Genomic DNA, 23,586 nt, shown 5'->3' with positions numbered 1-23,586 from the left:
TGCATAGCTTTAGTTTCCCGTTAAACGCTTTAAAAGTTACCTTCTCAAACTTGTATTCTTGAATTTTATGCAAATTGCAGGGACAAAACTTGGTGGAAAGTTAATCAAAAGTCAACTGTGAAAGACAGAAGCTGTTAAAGCCTTCTTTTCCCTCGAAAATGTTGAAAATCATTATTTATCAAACTTCTTTTCTATATCGTATTTCCAAACATCGTATACTATATTTGATCGTTCGTACCCGGAGCCGCATGAAAATACAAACTAAACTTCGTCCGGTTCGACATTCCTGTAATTAAACGTTTCGTCGGGTCGGTTTCCATAAATTCCATGTTTCCATTGATTCAATATGACGAAAAGGTCAGCGTGGCGGTGAAACAAACATGAAAACGCCATTAAACGGAAGTGATTTTCGAAATTGTACCGGGGCATCGTTAGCCAATCGAGCAAAAGAGTATCGGGAACAATTGAACCGTGCCAAACCAAGTAGCCCTATTATCATAATCGTCGTATAATCGCTCGTTTACGTCAACCAGCGAATTCAAGTGCTCTTCCGTTTCTTATTATAAACGCTATTAGGATTTCCTATTACGTTTCATTAAAAACCGTATGTTTATTTAATGGATATATTGGGAAACTTGATATAGATCTTGATATTGAGCGGATATTAAAATTTTTTAGATGTAATATATTTGATTACTTCGAATACCTACTTTTCTGGCATGAAATCGTATCAAATTTTCTACGTTTCAAAATTAAAGAAAAAAGAGAACGTCTCAAGTTTAAAAATTAGATTTATAAAAAACAAACCTCTCTATATGATTTCATCGCCTCTGAATTCGTTACCGTTCGTGTTTAAACTCGTTTCATTCGCACCGAAATTAGAGTGACCGGTCTGCAACCACCGGCTACGTTCCGAATGAAACAAAAATCAACGAGGACATTAGATTACGTTTTCCCCGGCTGGTGTTCGTTTGCACGGCCGATTTTAATAATCCCTCGTCGTCTTTTCAGCAGAGGCGCAGGCTTTACACGCCGTTACGCGGCCAGTATTTGCAATATGCGGATTTAATGTTTGCAAACGTCGGCTGTAATACCGTGGGAAAATAGGGGCTGCAATTTTTCCCCTCCCCCCTCCGTGACGAATGGGAAACGTGGAAAAGACGTCGTTGCATTTCCATTGTGGTCAGACAAATCAAATACGTATGTATGTTACTAGCAATTGCCAATTCTGACATTATGAAAAGTCTGAGATGATTTCATGACAGAAAAGTATTCAAAAATCACACTTACGGCGCATCGTTTTAATGAATAAAGTTTAATAAAGAGGCCTGCATAAAGGATTCATCGATATTATCGATCCAAAATAACTAATTCTTCGTTGAAACAAAACACGTATCAATTCGATTCGAAACTCAATTCAATTTCCAATGATTTGTTCTTACTCGTTCTTATCGGTATAACAACAGCAGGATGTAGCGTTTGAAAATGAAACTGAAGAACTGGCAAGTGGGTAATCTCTACATGGGAGCATTTCGGTGTGAAAACGGATATCCCAGCTTATATTTGCAAAAATTTCATTTGGCTCTCTCTTCCTGCTCGAGGTTCAGCTTGTTTCAGAGTTACACGGTTTTATCGTCCCCCCAGCACTGTTCTATTTAATCCCTTTATTTCCCGGATGTTTTTTGTTCGAATTAAGGGTAGCTTGACGAACGTTTATTCCTTCCAGCACGCTTCTCCGTTTCAACTTGTTTCTTCACGCGTGAACGTTATACTAGTATGTGCACTATCTCTGAAAAATATAAAGTGTCGAGTAAATCAGATAAAAAATTACAATATAATCAAATGAAAATGTTGAGTATGATAGAAACTTGATAAAAATGCCTTTGTTTCCTGGTGTTTATTCAACCGTGGACAAACGAGAGTACAGATCACTTAAATCTATGCCCGAGAATATAACGTAAAAGTACAATTTATAAGCAAGAAAGTCATTCTATTCGAATCAATCTCTATCGATCAACCACCGGAACAACTGGTAGTTTATCTTGACCAATTGTACGAGTCATGTTCCCTATTAGCACTGTGTTTTCGTGACTAATATTATATAAAGATGTCACAATGGAAGTGAGTAATTTTTCATGAAAAAGACAAGTCAAGCTAAAAATAAAGTACGATCGATTTTCTTTTATAGACTGAACCAGGGACGTTTATTCTTTTTCTTCCTATAAAGGATGTTACAAAAAAAAATTTTGTTATCATGTAGAGATTTAAATTAACCCAGCTCCCGACCCTCCCACCTTTATTTAGAGATCTAACATTACGAAATCCTATGAGAAACTTTAATTTAAAGAGTTAAAATGAGACTAAAAAGTTATCGAATAATTTTCAATCACTCTGTCGTAATCAAGAATCCGTGGACAGGTAACGAGCTGATACTTCAAAGACGTCCCATTGGTCTCCGAGAAGATAGACAAAGGACACTGTATATCGTTCTGTACGATTCGAGAGCTTTTTGTCTTAATTACATGTCGTTACGCGCAACTAATTGCAGCGAGATAACGCGGCGAGAATACGGCAGACGTCTCGACTTATCGCTCGCACTAATCATACCCGGACCAGGGTGTAAGGGTCTGGACCGAGGGTTGGTTACATACCTTGCAGGAAGGGGTAACGTCACGCCAGTTTCGGGGTGAACACGTCAGATTTAACTGGATGTAATTAGCGATTACAAATTACCCTTTTGTCCATTAGCGCGGCCGCGATACGTGTGGCAGATTTGCCTAGCCGCCGCTGTAAATGAACATCCACTATGCACAAAGGTGTTGCATACCCTTCTCACAGTTTCTCTTTCATCCCCAACCCCAGCTCCCCACCCTCCCACCTTTATCTAGAGATCTAACGCCTGTTTCGGACTTGCAGTGTCACAAAATTTTAACAATTACGAAATCCTATGAGAAACTTTAATTTAAGGAGTTAAAATTAAATTAGTTTTTTTTTTTTTTTTTCATGAGAGTACATTGCCATTTTTATGAAGATACATTGCTTCTCTCATACTGTTCTCCAAATTTCAGAAATTACAGAAATGTATCGCAAAATATCATTTGTAATCATCATTTTTAAACATCAAATTAAAGCTGAAAATCTGTTGAAAATGGTAATATAACCAGTTATTGTTATTGTTAATATATCAGCTAAAATAAAATAAAATAATCAGACTAATACTATTCATGACGAATACTGCATTGCCGAAGAGGTTGTTAATGTTATCAACATGTATCATTAACCACGTGAACAACGTGTTAATCAATCACAACGAGAGCGATAAAGAACGACCCCAAAGAAACAAGGTCAATAAAAAAGTTCAAATGAATCTGAAATAGGTTGAGGACTTTCTATAAAAACAGATTCTAATAGCATTTAGGCTGTAGATAACAGTCTGGTTATTCGATGTCGCGTGAGCTCACGAGCATATAATTACGACGGCGTTGAGATGCTAATGGCGGTATTGTTTCGGTCACGGAAGCAAACGGCGAACGTTATTTCATCGTGTTTGGTTAAATTATCTTATGTTAATCTGAAATCATGCTTTCAATTTACAATTTACTTGCACGAAGGATTTTTATCGTCGAAAGAGGATAATTATTATTCATTATTAGAATTCTCCTAAATAATTGCAACAAAATAAATTAACAATGTATTATGCAATAATAAAAACCAGCCTCTTACGTTGCATCTTACAAACCCATTACTAAGAAAATTAATTAAGTTCACTATATCAAGTGAAACCCCATGAAACTCAATTACCCTACAATTTTAATTGGAAAAAAAAACCATACACACTGTTCTGAAATTCAAACCAAAAGAAAACATACAATTACATCATCTAGGGAAAAAGGAGTAATTATACTTCTTTTCACATTTTTTTCCTCTTAAATCATGAAACGCACAGAAAATTTGTTAAATACATTTTGTTCTGTAATGTTAAGATTTTTTCAATTGTTTGACGATCGTCTGAAACCTCCGTCATTCCAACGATCGCATTTCTTTTGAAAGAGGCTATAGATTTGCACGCGAAGTAGAACTGCGGTGCGTGCTGCTAGCAAATATGCAGAAATACTCGGATGAATAATATCAAAGCACATTCAAGGATCTCGAATCATTAAATAGCGGTTGAATCTCGTGATACGACTGAAATGGGAAATGAGTAATGGGGTCAAGCATGCTGGTGACCTCACAGCAACTTCCCTATCGCCACTGTATAATGACCTGGCTGTTTTTACCTTTAACACAACCTGACACGTTGCAATCACGCTTGCGATCAATTGAATAATCTTAAAATTAATATGCAAAATAATTTGAAAAAGTGGCTATCATCTTCCATCGGAATATGCATACTAATCATGCATACTAATTGCTCTTCGCGTCACTGTCCGTGGAGAATAATTTATACTTGCCGCTAAACCTATCGTTAACACGATAAGCGCAGAATACCCTTCTAACCAAGATTTTCTTCGTTGTTTCCAGACCCTGCTCCAACTGCTGGTCCTGGGTGGTCTGTTCGCTCTGGGCGGCGCAGCGATTTGCCCTAACGGCTGCATTTGCGACGACGATAACTTGATGGTGTCCTGCATAGGCGCGAATCTGGACGTCATTCCCATAGCGCTGAATCCCAGCATCCAGCGAATAGTGCTGAAAGAGAACCGGATAAAGATAGTAGACGCGGCAGCTTTCCAATTCTACGGGGACCTAAAAAATGTGGACCTGTCCAGTAACCACCTGTTCACCATCCCAAACGGCAGCTTCGATGCCCAGAAACAGCTGGTAGAACTTCATCTAAGGCATAACAAGATCTCTGCGCTAACCGAGAAGACTTTTCAAGGTCTGAGGTCGCTGACAGTGTTGAATTTAAGGGACAACTATCTAGAGAGCCTGAAAAATGGCCTGTTTGCTTCGCTGTCAAAGCTGGAGGAACTCGATCTGGGAAAGAATCGGATATCCAAAGTGGAGCCTGGGGCGTTTCAGAAGTTGGGCACCCTTAGGGTGCTACACCTTGACGATAATCAGCTGAGGACCATCCCTTCCCCAGCTCTGGCGCCACTGAACTCCCTGGCGGAGCTGCACATCGGCTGGAACGCCTTTTCATCCCTCCCTGATGACGCCTTCAAGGGGTTGGAGCAGTTGACTGTGCTGGACATCACGGGGGCAGGGTTGGACGACATCGGTGACAACGCTTTTCGGGGTCTGAACGCTCTGAGGACTCTGGAACTGGATGGAAATAAGCTTAGGGAGGTGCCAACTAAGCAGTTAGCAGTGTTACCACGTCTCGAAGAACTGACTCTAGGTCAGAACTTCTTTACGACCCTCAGGTCAGGCGCTTTCCAAGGCCTGTCCAAGCTGAAGAAACTGGACATATCAGCAGCTAAGTTGCTAACAATCGTAGAACGGGGAACTTTCTCGGACAACGCTAACTTGGAGACCCTAGTACTAAACAGTAACAAGAGGTTAGCTACTATGGAAGATGGTTCCCTGGCTGGTTTGCCGAACCTGAGACACCTGATGCTCAGGGACAATGCATTCACCGGGTTCTCCGAGTCCCTGGTGGCCTGGAACGAGCTACGCCGATTGGACCTGAGCGAAAATCCATTAGTCTGTGACTGCAGTCTACACTGGCTAGCTGACGTACTAGTTCCAAGGAATTCCAGCCCAGTGATTTGCGCGGAGCCTCCAGAATCCAAGGGCAAACCCCTCAAGGGCATGACTCATGATGAACTAGGCTGCGCCTTCTCAGACCCCAGAAAGCAGGCCCTCCTGGCCACCCTATGTGCAGCTGGGTTAGCCCTACTCACCGGACTAGCTTTAATCCTCTACTACAGGTGTCGCAGACGGGTCAGAGATGCCTTGAAGGACTACAAGTGGAATAACCGGGCAATATCCCGGAAGGAGCATGAATACCAAAAGACTTTCTCCGACGACGAGTACATTGTCAGGTCCGCCCATCCCCATCATCATCATCACCACCAGGCGCAATCCCAGCAGCTGCCATCTCATCATCATCACCATCATCTTCAACAGCAGCAGCTGCAACAGCAACAGCAGCAACAGCAACAGCAGCAGCACTCGCAGATATCGGCGAACATCAAGCCGATTCCGGTGACGGAACTGTAGCTAGAACTTCGGGCAGCGAGCCCAGGAACCGGCGGCGTATGGTTTTTGCCCCATGGCAGCACCACTCTGGCCGAAGGCTTCACCTACATCGACGGGGAGACGGCGCGACAGATGCGCCGTCCGGGAACGCTGCCCAACACCGGCATCTCCGGGCACCGTATGGAGGACGGCTCCACGCCGCTGAGCATCGCGGGCGATAATTGCTCTTCCACCGGCGTCAGACTACACTATGCGAACCATTCCTTGCGCCGAACCCCTCAGCCCTCCCGGGACAACGAGGGCCACGAGTCGAATCTGCAAAATGGGGTACCAGGACACCATCACGGACCCCCGCCTCTACCCTCCAGACACCACCAGTCCTCTTACCCCACTCTGCCCGTAAACGGCCACGTGACACATCAGCATCATCATTTTCCCCGCGAGAAGGACAGGGCATCGGGTCGGGAGAAGAGCCGTGACCGAGACGCCGGCGCTCAATCCGTCCATCGGGCCGACAAACACCGAGACGCCCAGATGGACACCCGCGATGATAGCCTGCACATGGGCGAAATTGGAACGTACAGAGCGTAAAGGGAGGTGCTTAAGGGAGAGGAAAAAGCCGAGTGAATTGAACTGAAGACTGAAGTTGAGGATACGCCTCGTGCGAACGAGATGTACTGGTAGTGATGGATATTGGGAACGTCCTTGTGCAGTTCAAAAACAGCTCCGAATCATTTCGAATTTTATTGGAATAAGATCTTCGAGCTGGGGATGTCCATTAGTGTGCCCTGGAGGCGGACAAGAAAGCCCGAGCGCGATGTGGGGAGATGGTAATGTTGGTCAGGAGGTGAAATATCAGTGATTTGATGATGACGAGGACCTAAAGTGAAGGCATTAATGGTCATGAGTACCATGGCATCGTTTAGTGTCATTTCTGCAAGATTTAACACGTTCGATCTCAGTTAGGTAGATCTACCACTTTGCCCTACCTCTGTAAAGGTGTACCTACTACCCAGGGCTCGAACTTGTTAGATGACGCCCTGCCTCATAACTGCCATAAAAAGAAGAAGGCATCAAAACTGGGAATCTCTCTCAGATAGTCCTTGAAGGGTTTTCTAGATCTTCAAGATTCCTATAAAATTCAAAATGGTGCGAAATTTATATTGCAAGTGCTTCAGGGTCAACGATGGAATTAGCGAAGTGACTACAATTTGAAGACTGATTATGACAGACATTTAGGAACATTCCAACCGCTTCGACTTCAACCTTGAAACCAAGGAATTCTTCAGCATCGAATGGCAATATGGCAATAATCAGGGTAATTGAAAAAAGTCAGGTTCCAATGGAAACATTTCTTCATGTGAAAGTAAAATGGAAGCTGCGGACATAAAGAAGAGGTCGATGCTGATGATGTTGCGGTGCACAAAGGAAGACTGGTTATTCAAAGTCATCTAATGGACAAAATCAACAAAGCAAGTTGAAAATCCATGATTGATTGTTCTTCTTCTACGTATGCGAAATTGTAACTTTGAAGACCCTGAAAAGGTCCTGAATCTTGGACGATCGTTTGTAAATATCAGCTTCAGAATTTGAAAAGATAGAGAACCTGAAAAAACGAAATCTATCGGTTTTCCTCGACAAGTCCTTATAGAAAACGTTTTGTGAATATTTTGACTGGATCCTTGAAGAGGCACGCATGGAATCGTATTCAGAAGTGGCATTACATATTTTCCATCTCTTTTTTTATATACAGGGTGGTTCATAATAGAGGAAATATTAAAAATCATTTTTTTAATGATACTGTAGAATTCTTCAGGTATGAAAGGGGTTAGATGAAGACATTAACTGCGTATTTACAAATTAGCTTTATTTTGAAAATAATAATAGCCCATTTAGGTAACTTAAAATTAAAATTAATCTACCCTTGAAGACTACCTTGAAGAAAGAGACTCACTTCGTGAATCAAAATATTTAAAATTCTTATGGGTTCTTTGTTAATTTGTTATTTTTGTGAGTTGCAAAAATTGTTATTTCACTTAATCAAAAGGCAGGTAAATAATCAACCAATATTGGTGCAGTTTCTGTCGAATTTTGAACCATGGATATTAATTACATTCGAACATGAGTTATAATATGAATGAACCTTAAGTTTTCAAAGCACGCAATAGTCGTTCAAATCAGCCACTCGAGAGCGAGAAAGGTAGTCGAAGAAGGAGTCGAAGATTATTTTTCCGGCCGAGTGTACCCTGTGGAATTCCACGGTCACCCCGGTCGAGAAAGGTGACTGCACCTTGAATCGACTCTCTCAGTGCGACGTTCTCAACCGTGGAGAAGGTGGATTCCAAGTCCCAGCCCTCTAGACGAGCTTCGATTCCGGAATAGCTTTCGAGCAGCTACTCGCGACCCCATTGTTTCTCAGAGAAAAACGAGAAAATCTTGCTAGCTTTTCCATCTTACAGCTCCGGAAAATCGTTTTGATTCTGAATTGGTAACTTTTTCGATATTCAAAGGAGGATGATTTTATAAAGGTGTAACATTTTTTAGCATTGGATCAAAGATGGACAGTTGTTAATAAGAAAATTCTTCCCCAACTGACGATGAGTCTGATTTTTCGATAAAATCTATTATTTTCGTCGTGCAAGCAGAATTAATAGGTACAATTCCGACCCCATCCAATCTATTTGATGTTATCTCAAAAATTGTTCAAAATGTGATAAAACTTTTCTATACTTTGACATCACTTGATGGATTGCTCGTTCCTAGAATTACTTTAAGATGAAAATTTTTGCAAGGACACAAATTAAAATTACATATTCTCTGGGGGATCCCTTCGTGGAAATTCTAGCGCCATTTAAACCGTCACAAAGGAAGCACCGATAAGAAGAAACTTTCCTAAGTAATTTCACCCTTGAGCCGTACCACATTAACCCTCCTCTTCTTTGCAAATTATTTTCCAGAAAAGATCATTTAAAGCTTTAAAAGAAAAAAAGTTGTGAAATATCAATTTTGATATTAATTTTATTTATAATAATTTTTAACTCCTACAATCTGTGTTATTTGTATTAAAATTGTATTTAAGTAAACATTCGTTAATTATAAATTTCTGTTATTTCACAAAAGATTCTTGAAATATAAACGAGCTTAGTATGATTTACTATAAAATTTCATATTTTTTAACAATCATAAGTCTTTCATTGTTCTATTTATTTTGTATAATTTTTTATTTTAATTGTGTCGTATACTCTTTTTTTTTTTTTTTTTTTTTTAATTAGTATTATTGCTTAATTTATCATTGCTTATTTAAATGGAACCAGTTTTCCTAGAATATATTTTAACGTCATCTGATGTACCTATATATGTATGTACTTGTAAATTTTCCAAGTGCATCCATTACGCGATTATGCATTTCTCTTTCGTATTCAATTTAGAACACACGTGGCTGAGAACTTGATCTAGTATGCGATTCTGAAGACATTCCGTGCCAAACCAGTGCAGCTTGTCTTTTTTTTTTTTTTTTTTAATGAAATACAAATATTATTTAATGCTACAAAAATAAATTAGATTTTGGATATTAATTTTAGAAAGATAATGCAATAAATTAAGTTTTCAAATCTTTTTCAATAAGATGTGAATATTTTGTAATTAATTGAATTAATTTCAGAAGGATAATGAAATATATTCTATTTGCAAGACTTTTTTGATAAAATATGAATATATAAAAAAGATGAAAAAATATATGTATTTTAACTATACAGGACGTTTCAAAGTTAAATAATCAAATTTTTTATCAGAATTGGGATTATTAAATTTGTAAAATCATAAATTATCTTAAACAAATTATCAATTTCTATTATAATTAACTAAGTTTAAATGTGTTATAAGACACCGGTATCAAATTTTTCTAGGCTTAGAATTCACGGCATATAGTGTTTCAAAATTAAAGAAATTAAAAAATTTATTTTATATAAAAATAGCTATGGAAGCTTTAATAATATTTTTTATAATTTTATACACTATTTTTTTTTCTAAATTTTATTGTGTATTATTTAATTTTGGAACACCTTGTAGATATGTCCACAGCACTCAAAGGATTGAACTGCCATCTTTTTTACAAAATGAAATGTCTTATTCCAAATTTCTGCAACCAATTTAATAAAGAAACTAATGCAATTTCAAATATATTGAACATCTGCAAAGAGCATACTAAAGTTGCACAAAAACCGATAATGAAAAGTGTTCCCTGATTAAAAAAATCGTAATTAATGTCCTGTTCCAAGGGTCCTAGGTAACAATTGGACCCAACTCACCATAAAGAATTGAAATAATTCATAAAATGAGTATAGATAAACAAACACTAGATATATCAGATCTTATTTTTTAAGTAACAATAGGAATAAAAAGAGAATTGGTGTCAAAAGTTCGAAGTCCGATTGTAATTAAGAATATTGTATATGTCGGGGTCAAATGTGTCATAGGTAGTCGATGCAAAAAAAAAGAGAAGAGTATTACTCCGTTGCGATAGAAATGAATGAAGATTGTATATTTTACGATATTAAAGGAAGAATCAATTAATTAATTAATTAATTAATTAATTAATTAACCCTAGAGCGATGGATCTGGGTCATAATTGATCCAAATAATTGAATATAAATTTATTTGTTGTTTCATTTCATGGGAAAATGAGTTAATTAAATTTTAATTAAATTTCATAGGAAAGTTTCTTAAGGTTAAAAATTTTAATTGATATATTTTGCAAATATGGATCATATTGAACCAGTTACCATCTTTGAAGGGTTAAAATTGTATCGTGTTGCTAGTCAATCGATACCCTCTGGTAAAAAAACGATAAAAGAAAAATGTAAAAATTAAATTAATCGTGTCACAGACATTATTATAAATTATTGTACAAAAATTAAACATTGATAGTTTGTAAGGCCTATCTTTACTTTTACATTTATAAATATTGGATCATCCTTATAACCCAAAGAAGATTAAATTATTCAAATAACTAATTTACATAATTAGTGCAATACATTGAAAATTTATTTTCTCTTTTCTTATAATTATACTAATTATTATACAATTATATAAGATTTGAGGCATTGCTCATTAATGACCCTCGAGGCACTTAATATGATAATTAAAAATAATATTAATGAGAGTACATCAATTTAAGCAAATGAAACATTGAAGATGAAAATTTTCTACCGAACGGAATAGTTAATGAATTACTAATTTAATTAAAAACTGACATCAAATTATGGGATGATCCAATATTAATACTATACGTCATGTTATATGACGTTTAAACTCGTATCTATGCGCACGATTCATTCACGTTCCTTTAGCGTATAAAGGGCTAGCAAGAGTTCCGATTATTTTCAAAATTTGTTTAACAGTTTTTTAAATATTTTTTTTTATAGAAAATCGCAAACTGCATCGATTTATATTTAAAAAAAGAATGTACAATCCCATATGGAAAATCGATATTAACGTTGAAATTTTGTCAAATCATTTCATTTTTCCTAATGACATTTTCTTCTACTAGAGCTGTAGGAACTCTTGCTAGGATATTTTTACGCAGTAGCGGCTGACTTCGATGTCCATCTTCGTACCACTCTAAATCGTTTCCCCTGTTTCATGAAAACTAGACTCACGAGGCTTCACGAAATAAAAATAAGAAATGAGGAAACGAAGGATCAGCCTGTATAATTCGTGTAAAGCATAGCGGAGCCTTATTGAGAAAGCAATATGCATCCTTTAACTGCTTAAAAGTATTTTCAAACTGCTAATTCTACTCGAGTAATTAATTCCTATGATAAGTATATACGTCGAGACGTCCTGGATCCTTAAGGATGATCGTTCCCTTCCTTTCAGTACCCACGGATGTAACCCCATGGATTTATGTGTTCCGTAAACGCACACTGTTTTCTATTATACTTCTTCGAATGATGGCTTGCACTGCCGTTCGATTCTGTTCTTCGATTAACCCTTGAACAGCGGAGCCTGGATCAATCGTGGCCCAAACCTACAGAACATTGCATTAAAATTGTGGCTCTCTTCCACCGGTGATCCACCGTCCAAGGGTTAACGTGTTCAGTGCGAGTTTAACGTATTGTAGAACAAAGGAACCTCGCCATCCTGACGCGTGAGCCGCACCGGATGTGTTAATGAAAGATAAATCAAAGATTGTTTGATAACGTATTTTTAAAGATTAGTGCCACATATTGTTGTGATAATATTATTTAGCGGTATGTACTTTAAAAATGATTCTTATGGATTGCTTTTAAATTTGATCCTTTTCTGACACAGTTTGATGGTTTGGTTGAAGAGAAAGTAAAAATTGATATTTTGACTGCCATGGGAGGAATTGGTAATAAGGATAATTAATCAAATGAAAAGGAAATAGTTGTTTAACTATTGGTGTAAGTAGGTAGACCATCCCCTGATGCCACCCCGCACATTCTAAAACTCTGAGATTCTAAAGTTCCAAAAAATATGTGAATTTCCACATTCCCCCAACAATAAACGTCTCATTCATGATATATGCATATTATGAAGTTCATTTCATTTGAGCTATGGTACACCTACAATATGTACACATAAATCGCCCATTTAATTTCCTAATCACCCAATTACACCGTGGATGTAGACCCAGAGTTTTCTCGACTTCCTGTAAATACACTTTCGAAGATAGTCCTTAAAAGAATCATTCATCGCCTATAAAATTTTCTCTTTAATAAAATGTATGATAAAACGTCGAGGGTGGTCCAGATTCCAACGTCACGAAACAGAATCGTCTATGACGAATCAAATTTTTGTAAATATTATAAAAGAAAGAAAAGGGATGTCGTTGGAAAGAAGGTACCTTCAAGAAAGAATAGTAGCGGCGCTCTGTAATAAGCGTAGATTCGTGGAAACTGAATAGTTTTAACGAGTCCCTGGGCCATAACGTAGGTCTCTAAATATAATAATATTATAGGGGTATTCCAGCGTTATTTTGTACATAAACAACTTTATCAACGGATATTAAGAAGTCGTCAATAAATCTATATATAAAAAGTATTATTATTATTATATTCATTTTCCTGATAGTGACGCTTCCGTTACCCCCCACCCCCGCCCCAATCCGATGTTGGATAAATAGTACTCACTTTGATGTAACACAAAACATTTATTTCACCAGAGATTTAAGTAACAATACATATAAATAGAATACAATATTTGTATGTACAAAAGCTATATATTACTTTGGTATAAGCAAACTTCATGTGTTCCCTTGCTGCTTATAATTACGTAATCAAAACACTACGGAATGTCATTTTCCTTATATATATATATATATATATATTATTCTTGAACTGAAAAAAAAACAATTTATAATGCACTATTACAATAAATTTGAAGAAAACCTAAAAAAATAATACACGATGTTTGTTCTTTGTGTAAAAATGTAAGTTCTACATGACTATTCATTTTTTTTTTTTTTTTTGTAAAATCTTTCTTTGGATTAACATCATGTACAAAGCAATTATTCCACATCACACAGTAATAACAAAGTTCTTGACCCAGGCGTTAATTAGTTTTTTTTTACCATCGCGAAGCTGAGACCTAGGATACTTGCAACACCAATAATAACTCCTCCTGCAATGGCCATACCATACAGACCCTCTGCAAAAAAAAATAAATAAATAATATAATTCCGACCATAAGTACAATTTCAATAATTAATTTTCTTCTTGTCACAAATATGCTGAGTAGAGGCATTAAAAGGAGTTTTTTGTATAATACTATTTTTATTAAACAATATATACAGAGTAGACTAAAAAAATGTAAATTAGTTGCATAGCTGTATATGTATAAAAAAATAATACTGGTAATAAATAATAAAAATTAATTTCGTCACCGTCTACTATAATATTAATACAACAAGCAGTATACCTTTGCATGCATATAAATATAGAAATAAACATGCTGATTAATACTGATTTTAATTACAAGAGATATAATAACTACCAATCAATGAAACTACAACTACAATTAAACATAACAAAAAATAGAGTGACTGATTTTTAATGCATGCTGATTGTAAAACTTTCATCTGTCTAAACCAATAGTAATTGATAAAATGAAAACCTTTTTCCATTTTCTTCTTGATCAGTGTTTCTAAATGTTGTACTTGTCGATTTTGGGGTTCGACCTGAAGAAATGATCTAACATACGTTAAGGCTTTTGAATATTCCTAAAACCAAACACAATTAAATAACATTCAACTTATAGATTGAAAATTTTGCCTCACCTTTATTCTAGCATTTCCAATCGCTAAATAGTAAAGACAGTCTCGTTTATTACTATCATCATGATTGCAATACAAATCTTCCAATAGAATTATTCCTTTTCGAATGTCTGCAGGGTATTTACTTCTGACAAGACACCAGGCATATTCAAACTGTGCTTTCTGGGTTACAAATGATGAACGTAATTGCTCATGGTATACTCGTTCAAATTTCTGAAAGAGGTATTATGGTTTTTGTATATTTCAGATAAGATGAGTCAAAACACTATTTTGTTTTTAAATATCAGGATAAGTCATCAAATAAGGCATATATACTTAAATATAACATTAAACAACGTTAATATAATAACAATAAATTAATAATAAATTGATGTCAATCTAACCTTAAGAATATTCTAAATACTATTTTACATTATGAAAAAAGAAATGTTGTGGGGGGGAAGAATAACTAAATTTTATTTATTACTGTAACATTTATAAATAGATAAAATTGCGTTTTTTATTGGAAAGACATACTATTACCTTTAAATCTTCAGAAGAAACAACTTCTTCCAATACATCCTCCATTTTTGAATCAAAATTTATGAAAACTACAAGAAAATAATTTGTTCTGTCCTAAATTCTACCTTGAAAGCAAATTACTCATCACAAAACTACCAACTCTGTTTCGGTAAATCCAACTGTCAAAGACAAAGAAACAACCAAGTGCGCTTCTTCCACCTGCGACTTATTGGCGAAATAAAACGCGCCAATTCTTGGACAACTTGAAATTTGTTACAATAATTCTATATTTTGTTACTTTAAATTTTAAATAAATCTTATAATCGATCTAATATGTTTGATCTATACACTTTTAACAGATATAGGTATATTACACTAATAATATATGTATACACAGTTGTAATATGCAAATTTAAGGAATAATTTAATTTAATTCATGTGTATATAAATCAGACATCTTTTGTACTACAAAATGAATTATTTACAATTCACTAATTATACCGTAGAGAAAATGTTATTTAAATGTTTTGCTAATGAATATAATGGCATTCCCATTACAGTATAGACATCTCCATCTACTTTTTCAATTAAACAGCCACCCATTCCCTGTACACCATATCCTCCAGCTTTATCTCTGTAACAAGGAATGATTCAGATATAAAGAACAATTATTATTCAGATGCAAGAATTGATTAATACATACAAACATTCTCCTGATTTTATGTATGTCCTTATTTGTGCCTCTGATAAGTCTCCAAATTTCACTTTTGTAGAATTATAATACTTCACCTCTGTATTTAATGTTTTTAAACATACTCCTGTGATGACAATATGTTCCTTATTTGCTAAACTGAAATACCATATATTTGATAATTATTTGATAATTCATTTGTGCATTGAAGTGATTATATTTTACCTTGATAACATTTCAAATGCATGCGACTCATTTTTTGGTTTGCCATAAATGAGATTGCCCATTGTAACCATGGTATCTGCACCAATTATTAGAAATGGTGATATAAGATCTTTTTTCAATCTATTGTATACTTCTTGTACTTTGTACTTTGCTAGGTCTTGGATATATTCTCCATGGTTTTTGTATGATGATCTGTCTAAGTTTTCATCATACAGTGAAGGTACTACTTCTGCCTTTATACCCTGATATATAAAAGAAATTACATTACACATCATGGTTATATATTATTATAGCAATATATCTGTTTTACTTGATCATACAAATTACCAATTTTTGTATAATTTCATGGCGTCTAGGAGACCCACTGGCTAATATTACTCTACATGCTGTTAAAGCTTCTATTGTTGGCTCTAACATTGTTTTTTCAAATAAACGAAACAAGTGAAATACAGATAGGATTCTTTATGATTATAACATCCAGATGCAAATCTATAATGTAGTACATAGATTTCCAAGAATATCAATTAGATTAACCTTGTATGTATTTATCAATGCATCAATTCATCTTTGTAGATGTCGCTAGATACATACTCGGTTTTTTCGAGAATCCAGAGAGAAAATATTACTTTTATTGTATTAAAAAATTCAATTATATACTATTATATTAATAATGTAAAGTAGCAAATTGAAAATTTGAATATTAATTATTCCTATTTATTGCAATTAAAAGTTTACTGTTATACCAATAATGTAAGATGGTAAGAAGAAATTAAATTAAAAATTTTAAGTTTTGAAAATTAATTATTCCCATCATCTATAAATCGATTAAATTAAAGTTTCATTGAATAAAATAATTAATCTAATCTAAATTTTACTTCATATTAGATATAAACGATAATTCAGTACGTCCAATATATGTATATACATAGATCCAGGCTTTCCCTCATTACTATCTCCCTTTCAAACAATCCTGAATCCCCCTTGGACATCTCTGATGTAATCCCTTGTCGTGCAGGAGTTAAAAGTGCGTGAAAACGACCAACACCTGTACCATTCATTAACAAGCATTACGAGAAATGTAAGAGTGAGAGGGGTATCCTCAGGCTACTTTTACACCTTATTAGTTACTGTTCACGGTAATTTCAGCATTGCAAAAGAATCTTACATTGTTGAGATTTCTAAAAAGTACATACTTACAACTGACTTATGCTGAAAATTTCACAGTTAAAATCTTATTTTTCATTATATGAAAATTTCCAATTAAAATAAACCCGCTTAATTTTAGTTGCCATGCTATAGGTTTTACAGGTGTAGGTCGTGACTGATCCCATCAGGGGTTGAAATGCCCCACTCATTGTCAGAGGGGCGAGCGAGTAGATGAAAAATATTAGAACGGGAAGGAGAACTATTTTCTAGCCATAGAGAAGATTCTAATACATCGTAATCGGTAAATTACGTAAATGCCGCATGCCATGAACGAACCTAAAGGTCAGTCAGTCCGAGGTCTTACATAATCGCAAGGCGAAAGGTTGACCCATCTTTACGCCGCAGCCTGAACAAAGATTTCGCGGCATTTTTTCGCCATACCTCGCATTGTTTCGTTGAATTAATTAATTTAACGGGCTACCATGAGACCTACACTTCGTCACGATGCATTTAATCGTGGGAAGGTGGAGGCTTCACCGAAACCCATAGATCTACCCCGCCATTTGATAGTGAATTCAAAGGCAACAAGGAAATCTATTTGTTGCGATTGAAGATGCAAATAACCCGGAATTCTTGAAGATGATTCCATGGAAACAATATGGTTATCTTAGAATCTACATAATCAGAGGTTATGACGAGCAGGATATTAAAAACCAGTTATTAAGAAGACTGCGGATTGAGATAAACGTGGATGATGTATGCTATTGTTGTTTCACGTTTTTTACGGAATTTTACAAAGATTTCCTTAGAGATTTGAAAGTATCCTTCGAAATATAGGACATTTGTTTTAATATTGGCCTGAAATGTTAGACAGATAAAATTAAATGGCGACCAACAGAGCGTCAGATGGTGCACATACCAGTTCTGGAAGTGGAGGCACTTTAAAGCTTATAAAATAATTAATTAGGGGAGTATCAATGATTCAAAGGTTTCTATTTGATAGATTTGCTTATTTTCTATAAAAAAGTATTGAGGTATTTTGGGGGATAATTGAGTAGTTTAAAGGATAACCTAGGGAAAGACTAGAGGATTATTATTAAGCTCCCCTTGGCTTCTTCCTAAGATATCTTTCAAATTATTCAATTTTCGACCAAAGTACCTTAATAGTTTTTTGTAGAAAATAATAAAATGCGATACTTGATTTGAAAAAATCTATTTTCGAGGAATATAGATAAGGATTTCTAAGGATACCAATGGTTAGATCCTGAAAATAGGTATGCTGCTAGACAGTTATTAAGATAGTAAGACAATAAATACCAAAGACCAGTCCGTAAGTGTGACGTCAATAATCACGTATGCACAGAGTAGGTTGTTAATATCAATAACTTTATAATTTTCAATTTACCGTGTGGGTTTTTCAGATTTGCATATCTCCTGGTGAAACAATGTTACATATCGAATATTTGAAAAATAAATGAATTAACTAATTAAAGTTATTCATTTAACTCTTATTTATTGTATAAAAAAAAGAAAGAAGAAAAGAGTTATTTTTATAAATGAATAGAAAAGAATTTTATTTTTAACTAGTTTGAAACAACTAACTTTTGTTCCTACAGTCATTGTATTGCAACTTTTGGATTTGTTTTTCAATATATTTTCGACTTCATAATGATTCACTCTAAATGCATCCTGTACGCGGAATATCGAGCACCACCAATGGACCCGTGTATGTACATACGTCTCGTCGAATCGAAAACATTTGCAACGTTGTTTAAATTTCAAACTATACGAGTAGCAGTATCTGTGAATACAAACTATTAAAAAACTCGAACGAACTCCCTCCATGTAAATACAAAGCTGACAACGATGCGAGGCCTGGAAATTGTTTCTATACGTCCAATAAACTAGCAGCTTAAATTTCAAACGTTTCATTTTGAAATTGCTTATTTAACGAGAGGAAAAATAAAAAGGATTCCTCTTGAAACAAGGAAAAAATTGCATTTTTATACGAGAGTTAATGAACACTTTGATGAAAGGCAATAATGAAATTGCTCATAAAAGAACAAGTTACAATTAAATTGGTCAATGGTGAAATGGAATATGAAAAAATATAATATTCATTTATTTGTGGTATTATAGAGAATTTTCAGGAATAAAGATAATAAAGCATCTCATTGTCAGTCAGTTTTTGCAATAATATCGATAAAAAAAATCATAGATGTTGCAAGATGTTGCAAGATGCTGTTAAAAAGTCACAGTAATTATGATTGTTGCCGTTGATAAAGCAGGCATTAAATTTGTATCGCAATTAACGCCGTTTAACATTCAATATATAATATTGTTATGTAACGACGAATGCAGAAGCGACCGAGTGCAAGATCCTTGTAATTACTCAACGACGTTTGGTCACTCGGAATCATCATTTTTTTTCCTTATCTTTCTTTTTTACGATACCCACGCAACGTTTCACCGACGCACACGTGGAAATAGAGGTTGACCTATACAGGTAATTTCACTTATTAGCTAATTCACCAATTTCACCACTTTTAATACACCGCTCTCTGTACCGAACTGGAATAGCCAGAAACTTCTTACTTTCTTTTCCAATTGTCGGTTTCGTAATTGCGTTACACGTGAGATGCTGTATTCCTTATCTCTCGTGGATCTTCAAACAAAAATTCCAGTACATATTCCTTTATGGACTTTTATTGACCCACAGCAGGTAATTAAAATTGACGATGAAGATGCGCTGAATGTTGGCTCAAACATTCTGAGGTCACTAATGGATAATTAAATTTTGTTATTCCCTACATAAAATTATTAAGATATTTTATTCCTAGGTAAATTGATTAGTTTTAATGATATTTCAGGGAGAGACTGAGGATCGTTGTTATCCAGATATAATACCTTATTCAACTTTTGCACGGTACATCATTAATCTTCAAAAAATTGAATTTTCAAAAATCTTGATTCAACGCGCGTGGTGCTCGTGTAATTGTCAAAAAAGAAACCGCAAATATGCACAGCAGACACGTCGAGAAAGTATCGAAAGGTCGCGAACGTCTGGTTAATCCTGGTCGCAAATTTCACCCGCTCCTCTTCACGTCCTTGGATCATTCTGATCCTTTGGGAAGGGTGGCGTTTTGCAACATGTTTTCGCGATGATTTAGTTCGACGTCGTTGAAGTCGTGAAAATCCAACGCAGTCGGCATCCTTTAAAGTAAAAGAAAAAATGAAGGTGGCGAGGTAATCGACAAGAGAAGTGTCGTTATTAAATACCATTACGTAACTTGAAAAGCCGCTTCAAAGAACGCGTTATGACACTATACCTACTTCTATGGGGTGACACGTCATGCTTCAAAGAAGTCGCTTATATACATATTGTATATTATTATAGATTATGGTGTTTTAAATTGATTACCTCTTTCTGGGTACCATTGACCGGGGCCACAATTTTAATCTAATCTTGTATTTCATATTATTTTTATTTTCTAAATCTTAAATTTGTTTGGGTTTCGATTGACCCAAGATCCGCTCTTCAAGGTTAATAATATTATCGAATTAATTTTATGACATCACCAATGATTCAATCGATGGTAATCAATAAGATAATAATTTACATCTGTTACTTCGTTTATCAATTTTTTCTTCATAGTTACATCGCGTATATGTGCATAATGTACCCTCATCTTCTCTCAGCTGATCATACTTGTACAATACTCTTATCCATTGGAATGTAAATTACACTTTTCGTTCCCATGGAGACGGATTAAAATGTCTCGAAATGCTTGATGCAATGTAGCCATCAAACGAGTATCACATTTTTTTTTTTTTTTTTTTTATTACCGTATGATTACATTACGTCACTAATCATTTATTGCAAAAATAAGATGCCAGATATTTTGTATGTTTAATTGCTTAGAAAGGTACATTAGATTACATTAAATAACAAATTTGAAATTTCACATAATTGTATGAAGTAATCATAAATGCTGAAAAAAAAAGAGAAGGGACAGTGAAACTTAAGACAGAGTACAAAGGACAGAAGTCATTAACACAGATGTGACGTCAACACACACGAGCAAGAAAATATTTTTCTAATGAAGTTGGTGTATAAAGATGAAGTTACCAAGTGAGAAGAAAAGAGCCTATAAAATACCAAGTGGGTATAATATAATAGAACAAAGGATGGTGATAAATTCACTCATGACACGAAGACGTCATTATTAACTTATGTCATTAATTACCTTTTGCACTTTCTTTTAATTGATTTAGAAAGCGACAGATATTTAATAAGTTCTCTAGGATTGTGATTTTGGCTGTCATCATTTTACTAATGAGACTTTTTTAACAAAATACAATATTTTAATCTTTCCATGACGTTTTCGGGATCATTTTGAGCCATTCATAGAAATAAGCGCTGAATTAAAGGGAGGTCTAAGGGAAGTTACCACCCCAGGCTCCACTTTCGAGAACACCACCTTCTAAACCTTCCAATAAAAATGATTTCATTCGAGCATAAAATAACATTTCCATAAAAGAAAAAATACAAGCAATATTCAACAGAGTGGACAGAGTGCATCATTGAAACTTGAAATGTCAGTGTCTTCAGTATTCGATAGTCTGTCGCCGGTTGGAAACTAGTCAAAGTGCAATTCCGTTCCGTGTCGAGCAGGCTTCTTTCTTTTTAACGACAAGCGAAAGGTCAGAAAAATTCTCGTCACTTCGAGAGAGAAGGTGTGTCACTATGTATCACTTGAACGGAACCGCCTCTGGGATGAGTTACCTCGTAACATCAATTCAAGTTACTAATAAATTAATACTTTTATATAAAAAAAGAATAGATATCATTACTATTAACTGTAAAAGCATGGATATACGATAATTTATTATTTAATAAATAGTTGATAATGAATTCACAGATAAAATTGATTCAACTTCTGCATACGTACTTACAAAGTTACATAATTAAAAGGGTCAACTTTGATACAAAATTAATTAACTTCTCTGATTTATAGGTAATAATTTATAGGTAATAGTTGGCAAGTGCGCATCATGAATCATTTGGTACCGCTCAGATGATTACAGAATTCTATTCTCGCGACGAATGCACATTTTGCTTGTATCTACTTTAGTGTTTCTTATCTCGACGCGTGTTACACGATTTATCTCGTACAAACATCTCCCCCTGAATAATTAACGTATTTAGATACCGTTACTAATTGCACCGTTTTGAAATACTGTAACACCTGCAATTGATGAGCAAAATTAGGCACACCGTATTAATTTGATGTCAAAAACCATGTAACTTTGAATTACATTTCTTGCCCATTACTCCAAAATTTTTTTTTTTTTATTCGATGCTTCCCTTATTAATTCATTCCCTTAGGATCATTACTTAAAGTTTTGTTTCATTTTTTACAGCAGACATTTCTCAGCTTATGGGATCGTCTTTCTACCTCTATTTCCTATGGCGTACGTAACACCATATGAATGACACAGTGTAAATGTCGGTGTATGACCGTGGAATCATCCGAGAAAGGTTGGCTACATTCGACGCGAAGATTAATAGGGAACCGGGATCTTGAGTCAGCATTAAGGTATACAATTTTTTTATCATTTTTTCTTCCGAACAAATCATCAACTAAATAGGAAATCTGTTATATCTATACATTTTATTTGATATATCTTAAGCTTTTTTATCTCCCGTTTCATTTTAATTATTCGATGATATTAAACTTGTAGCGCAGGTCACCGATCACCCGTACGACAGTCAATCTGTTAATTACAAAACATATCTGTCAAACGTGTACTGACATTTAGCAACTACCACTTTTACCGATTATCGTAATTACCAGATTTGAAACACGCGATACGGAAATCAAAGCTAGATGGTTAAGGATCGTCGAAATCGGACTTGGCATCAATTTCAAGTCAATTATCCGCGGTTTGCCTCGATATTGGAATATCGACGTTCTAATGCATCAATCTTCTGCTTAACCCTGACATTTGCAACGTAATGCATCAAACAGCATTTTCATGTAATATACATAAATTCGATGATAATTTTCATTCTTTACCCATAGATAATCAGGAAAATTGTTACGTGAAATGTTTTAATTATTTAATTAAGTCAGTAAATGCGAGGGAAAATTGTCCAGTACGTCTAATTTTATTTGAAATTTTAGTGAAAAAAATGAAGAGGGTGACAAATTCATGTATTCAAATTTGAAGCTATACGAAAAATACGATAACTGTAAAATAATGATAAAACTCCGCATCAATTTTTTAATTATTATTTTTTCATTTTTTTTATCGTATGCAACCTTGAGTGGCACGAGTAATCCGTATGATGCTTCTTCGGTTTCTCGTTACGTGACGGGGTCTGATAATACGTGTTATAATTAACCGTTGCAGAATCCTCTCGACGAATAATTTTTATTTTTATTCACCTCCATTTGTAATGGCAACTATAAGACATGATTAACAGATTATTATATAGGACCTATTACAGAGCGTAGTCTGGGATCTTGGGTTGTAACGTGTTTGTCCCGTAACAGGAATAGAGAATAATATGAGAACTTCT

At 35.1% G+C, this 23,586-nt stretch overlaps 4 protein-coding genes across 6 annotated transcripts in view; 2 read left to right on the top strand and 2 right to left on the bottom strand.

Moving 5' to 3' along the window:
• Window positions 1–6,268, top strand: part of LOC114871879 (leucine-rich repeat-containing protein 4C-like) — a 114,621-nt gene extending 108,353 nt beyond the window's left edge. Inside the window, exon 6 of one of the 3 annotated variants that reach the window (XM_046285853.1) lies at window positions 4,522–6,268. In XM_046285853.1, the coding sequence (XP_046141809.1) occupies window positions 4,522–6,162 (1,641 nt within the window). In that variant the 3' untranslated portion in view covers window positions 6,163–6,268. The remainder of the gene's footprint in view (window positions 1–4,521) is intronic. The other 2 variants (XM_029178430.2, XM_029178431.2) reach the window with 2 other exon arrangements.
• LOC123987811 (cyclin-L1-like) lies at window positions 6,178–9,295 on the top strand. Its single transcript, XM_046285868.1, has one exon. The coding sequence runs from the start codon at window positions 6,274–6,276 to the stop codon at window positions 6,730–6,732; it is 459 nt and encodes a 152-aa protein (XP_046141824.1). The 5' UTR covers window positions 6,178–6,273; the 3' UTR covers window positions 6,733–9,295.
• A 4,000-nt stretch (window positions 9,296–13,295) lies between these two features.
• LOC114871887 (mitochondrial fission 1 protein) lies at window positions 13,296–15,127 on the bottom strand. The gene is made up of 5 exons (XM_029178443.2): window positions 14,960–15,127; window positions 14,441–14,650; window positions 14,278–14,383; window positions 13,736–13,812; window positions 13,296–13,502 (listed from the first exon to the last, which is right to left on the bottom strand). Exons 1-5 carry the CDS (start codon window positions 15,002–15,004, stop codon window positions 13,434–13,436), a joined length of 507 nt encoding a protein of 168 aa, XP_029034276.1. The 5' UTR covers window positions 15,005–15,127; the 3' UTR covers window positions 13,296–13,433.
• Window positions 15,128–15,338: 211 nt separating this feature from the next.
• LOC114871886 (dTTP/UTP pyrophosphatase) lies at window positions 15,339–16,409 on the bottom strand. Its single transcript, XM_029178440.2, has 4 exons — window positions 16,182–16,409; window positions 15,855–16,096; window positions 15,642–15,788; window positions 15,339–15,572 (listed from the first exon to the last, which is right to left on the bottom strand). The coding sequence occupies exons 1-4, from the start codon at window positions 16,269–16,271 to the stop codon at window positions 15,434–15,436; spliced, it is 618 nt and encodes a 205-aa protein (XP_029034273.2). The 5' UTR covers window positions 16,272–16,409; the 3' UTR covers window positions 15,339–15,433.
• Window positions 16,410–23,586: the final 7,177 nt, after the last annotated feature.

The sequence above is a fragment of the Osmia bicornis genome, chromosome 1 (assembly GCF_907164935.1).
Source record: "Osmia bicornis bicornis chromosome 1, iOsmBic2.1, whole genome shotgun sequence".
Classification (NCBI taxonomy): domain Eukaryota; kingdom Metazoa; phylum Arthropoda; class Insecta; order Hymenoptera; family Megachilidae; genus Osmia; species Osmia bicornis.
This window is presented reverse-complemented; position numbering and strand designations above follow the sequence as displayed.

Bases quoted from the DNA above. Each gene is read 5' to 3' on its own strand.
- LOC123987811 (XM_046285868.1), top strand. From the start codon at position 6,274: ATGCGCCGTCCGGGAACGCTGCCCAACACCGGCATCTCCGGGCACCGT.
- LOC114871887 (XM_029178443.2), bottom strand. From the start codon at position 15,004: ATGGAGGATGTATTGGAAGAAGTTGTTTCTTCTGAAGATTTAAAG. The intron at 14,651-14,959 runs GTAATAGTATGT...TACCTCTTTCAG, and splicing joins TTTCTTCTGAAGATTTAAAG to AAATTTGAACGAGTATACCA. The intron at 13,503-13,735 runs GTAAAAAAAAAC...TTTTTTTTTCAG, and splicing joins TAGGTCTCAGCTTCGCGATG to TTCAAGAATAATATATATAT.
- LOC114871886 (XM_029178440.2), bottom strand. From the start codon at position 16,271: ATGTTAGAGCCAACAATAGAAGCTTTAACAGCATGTAGAGTAATATTA. The intron at 16,097-16,181 runs GTAATTTGTATG...TTTATATATCAG, and splicing joins ATGAAATTATACAAAAATTG to GGTATAAAGGCAGAAGTAGT. The intron at 15,789-15,854 runs GTAAAATATAAT...ATGGTATTTCAG, and splicing joins GCATTTGAAATGTTATCAAG to TTTAGCAAATAAGGAACATA.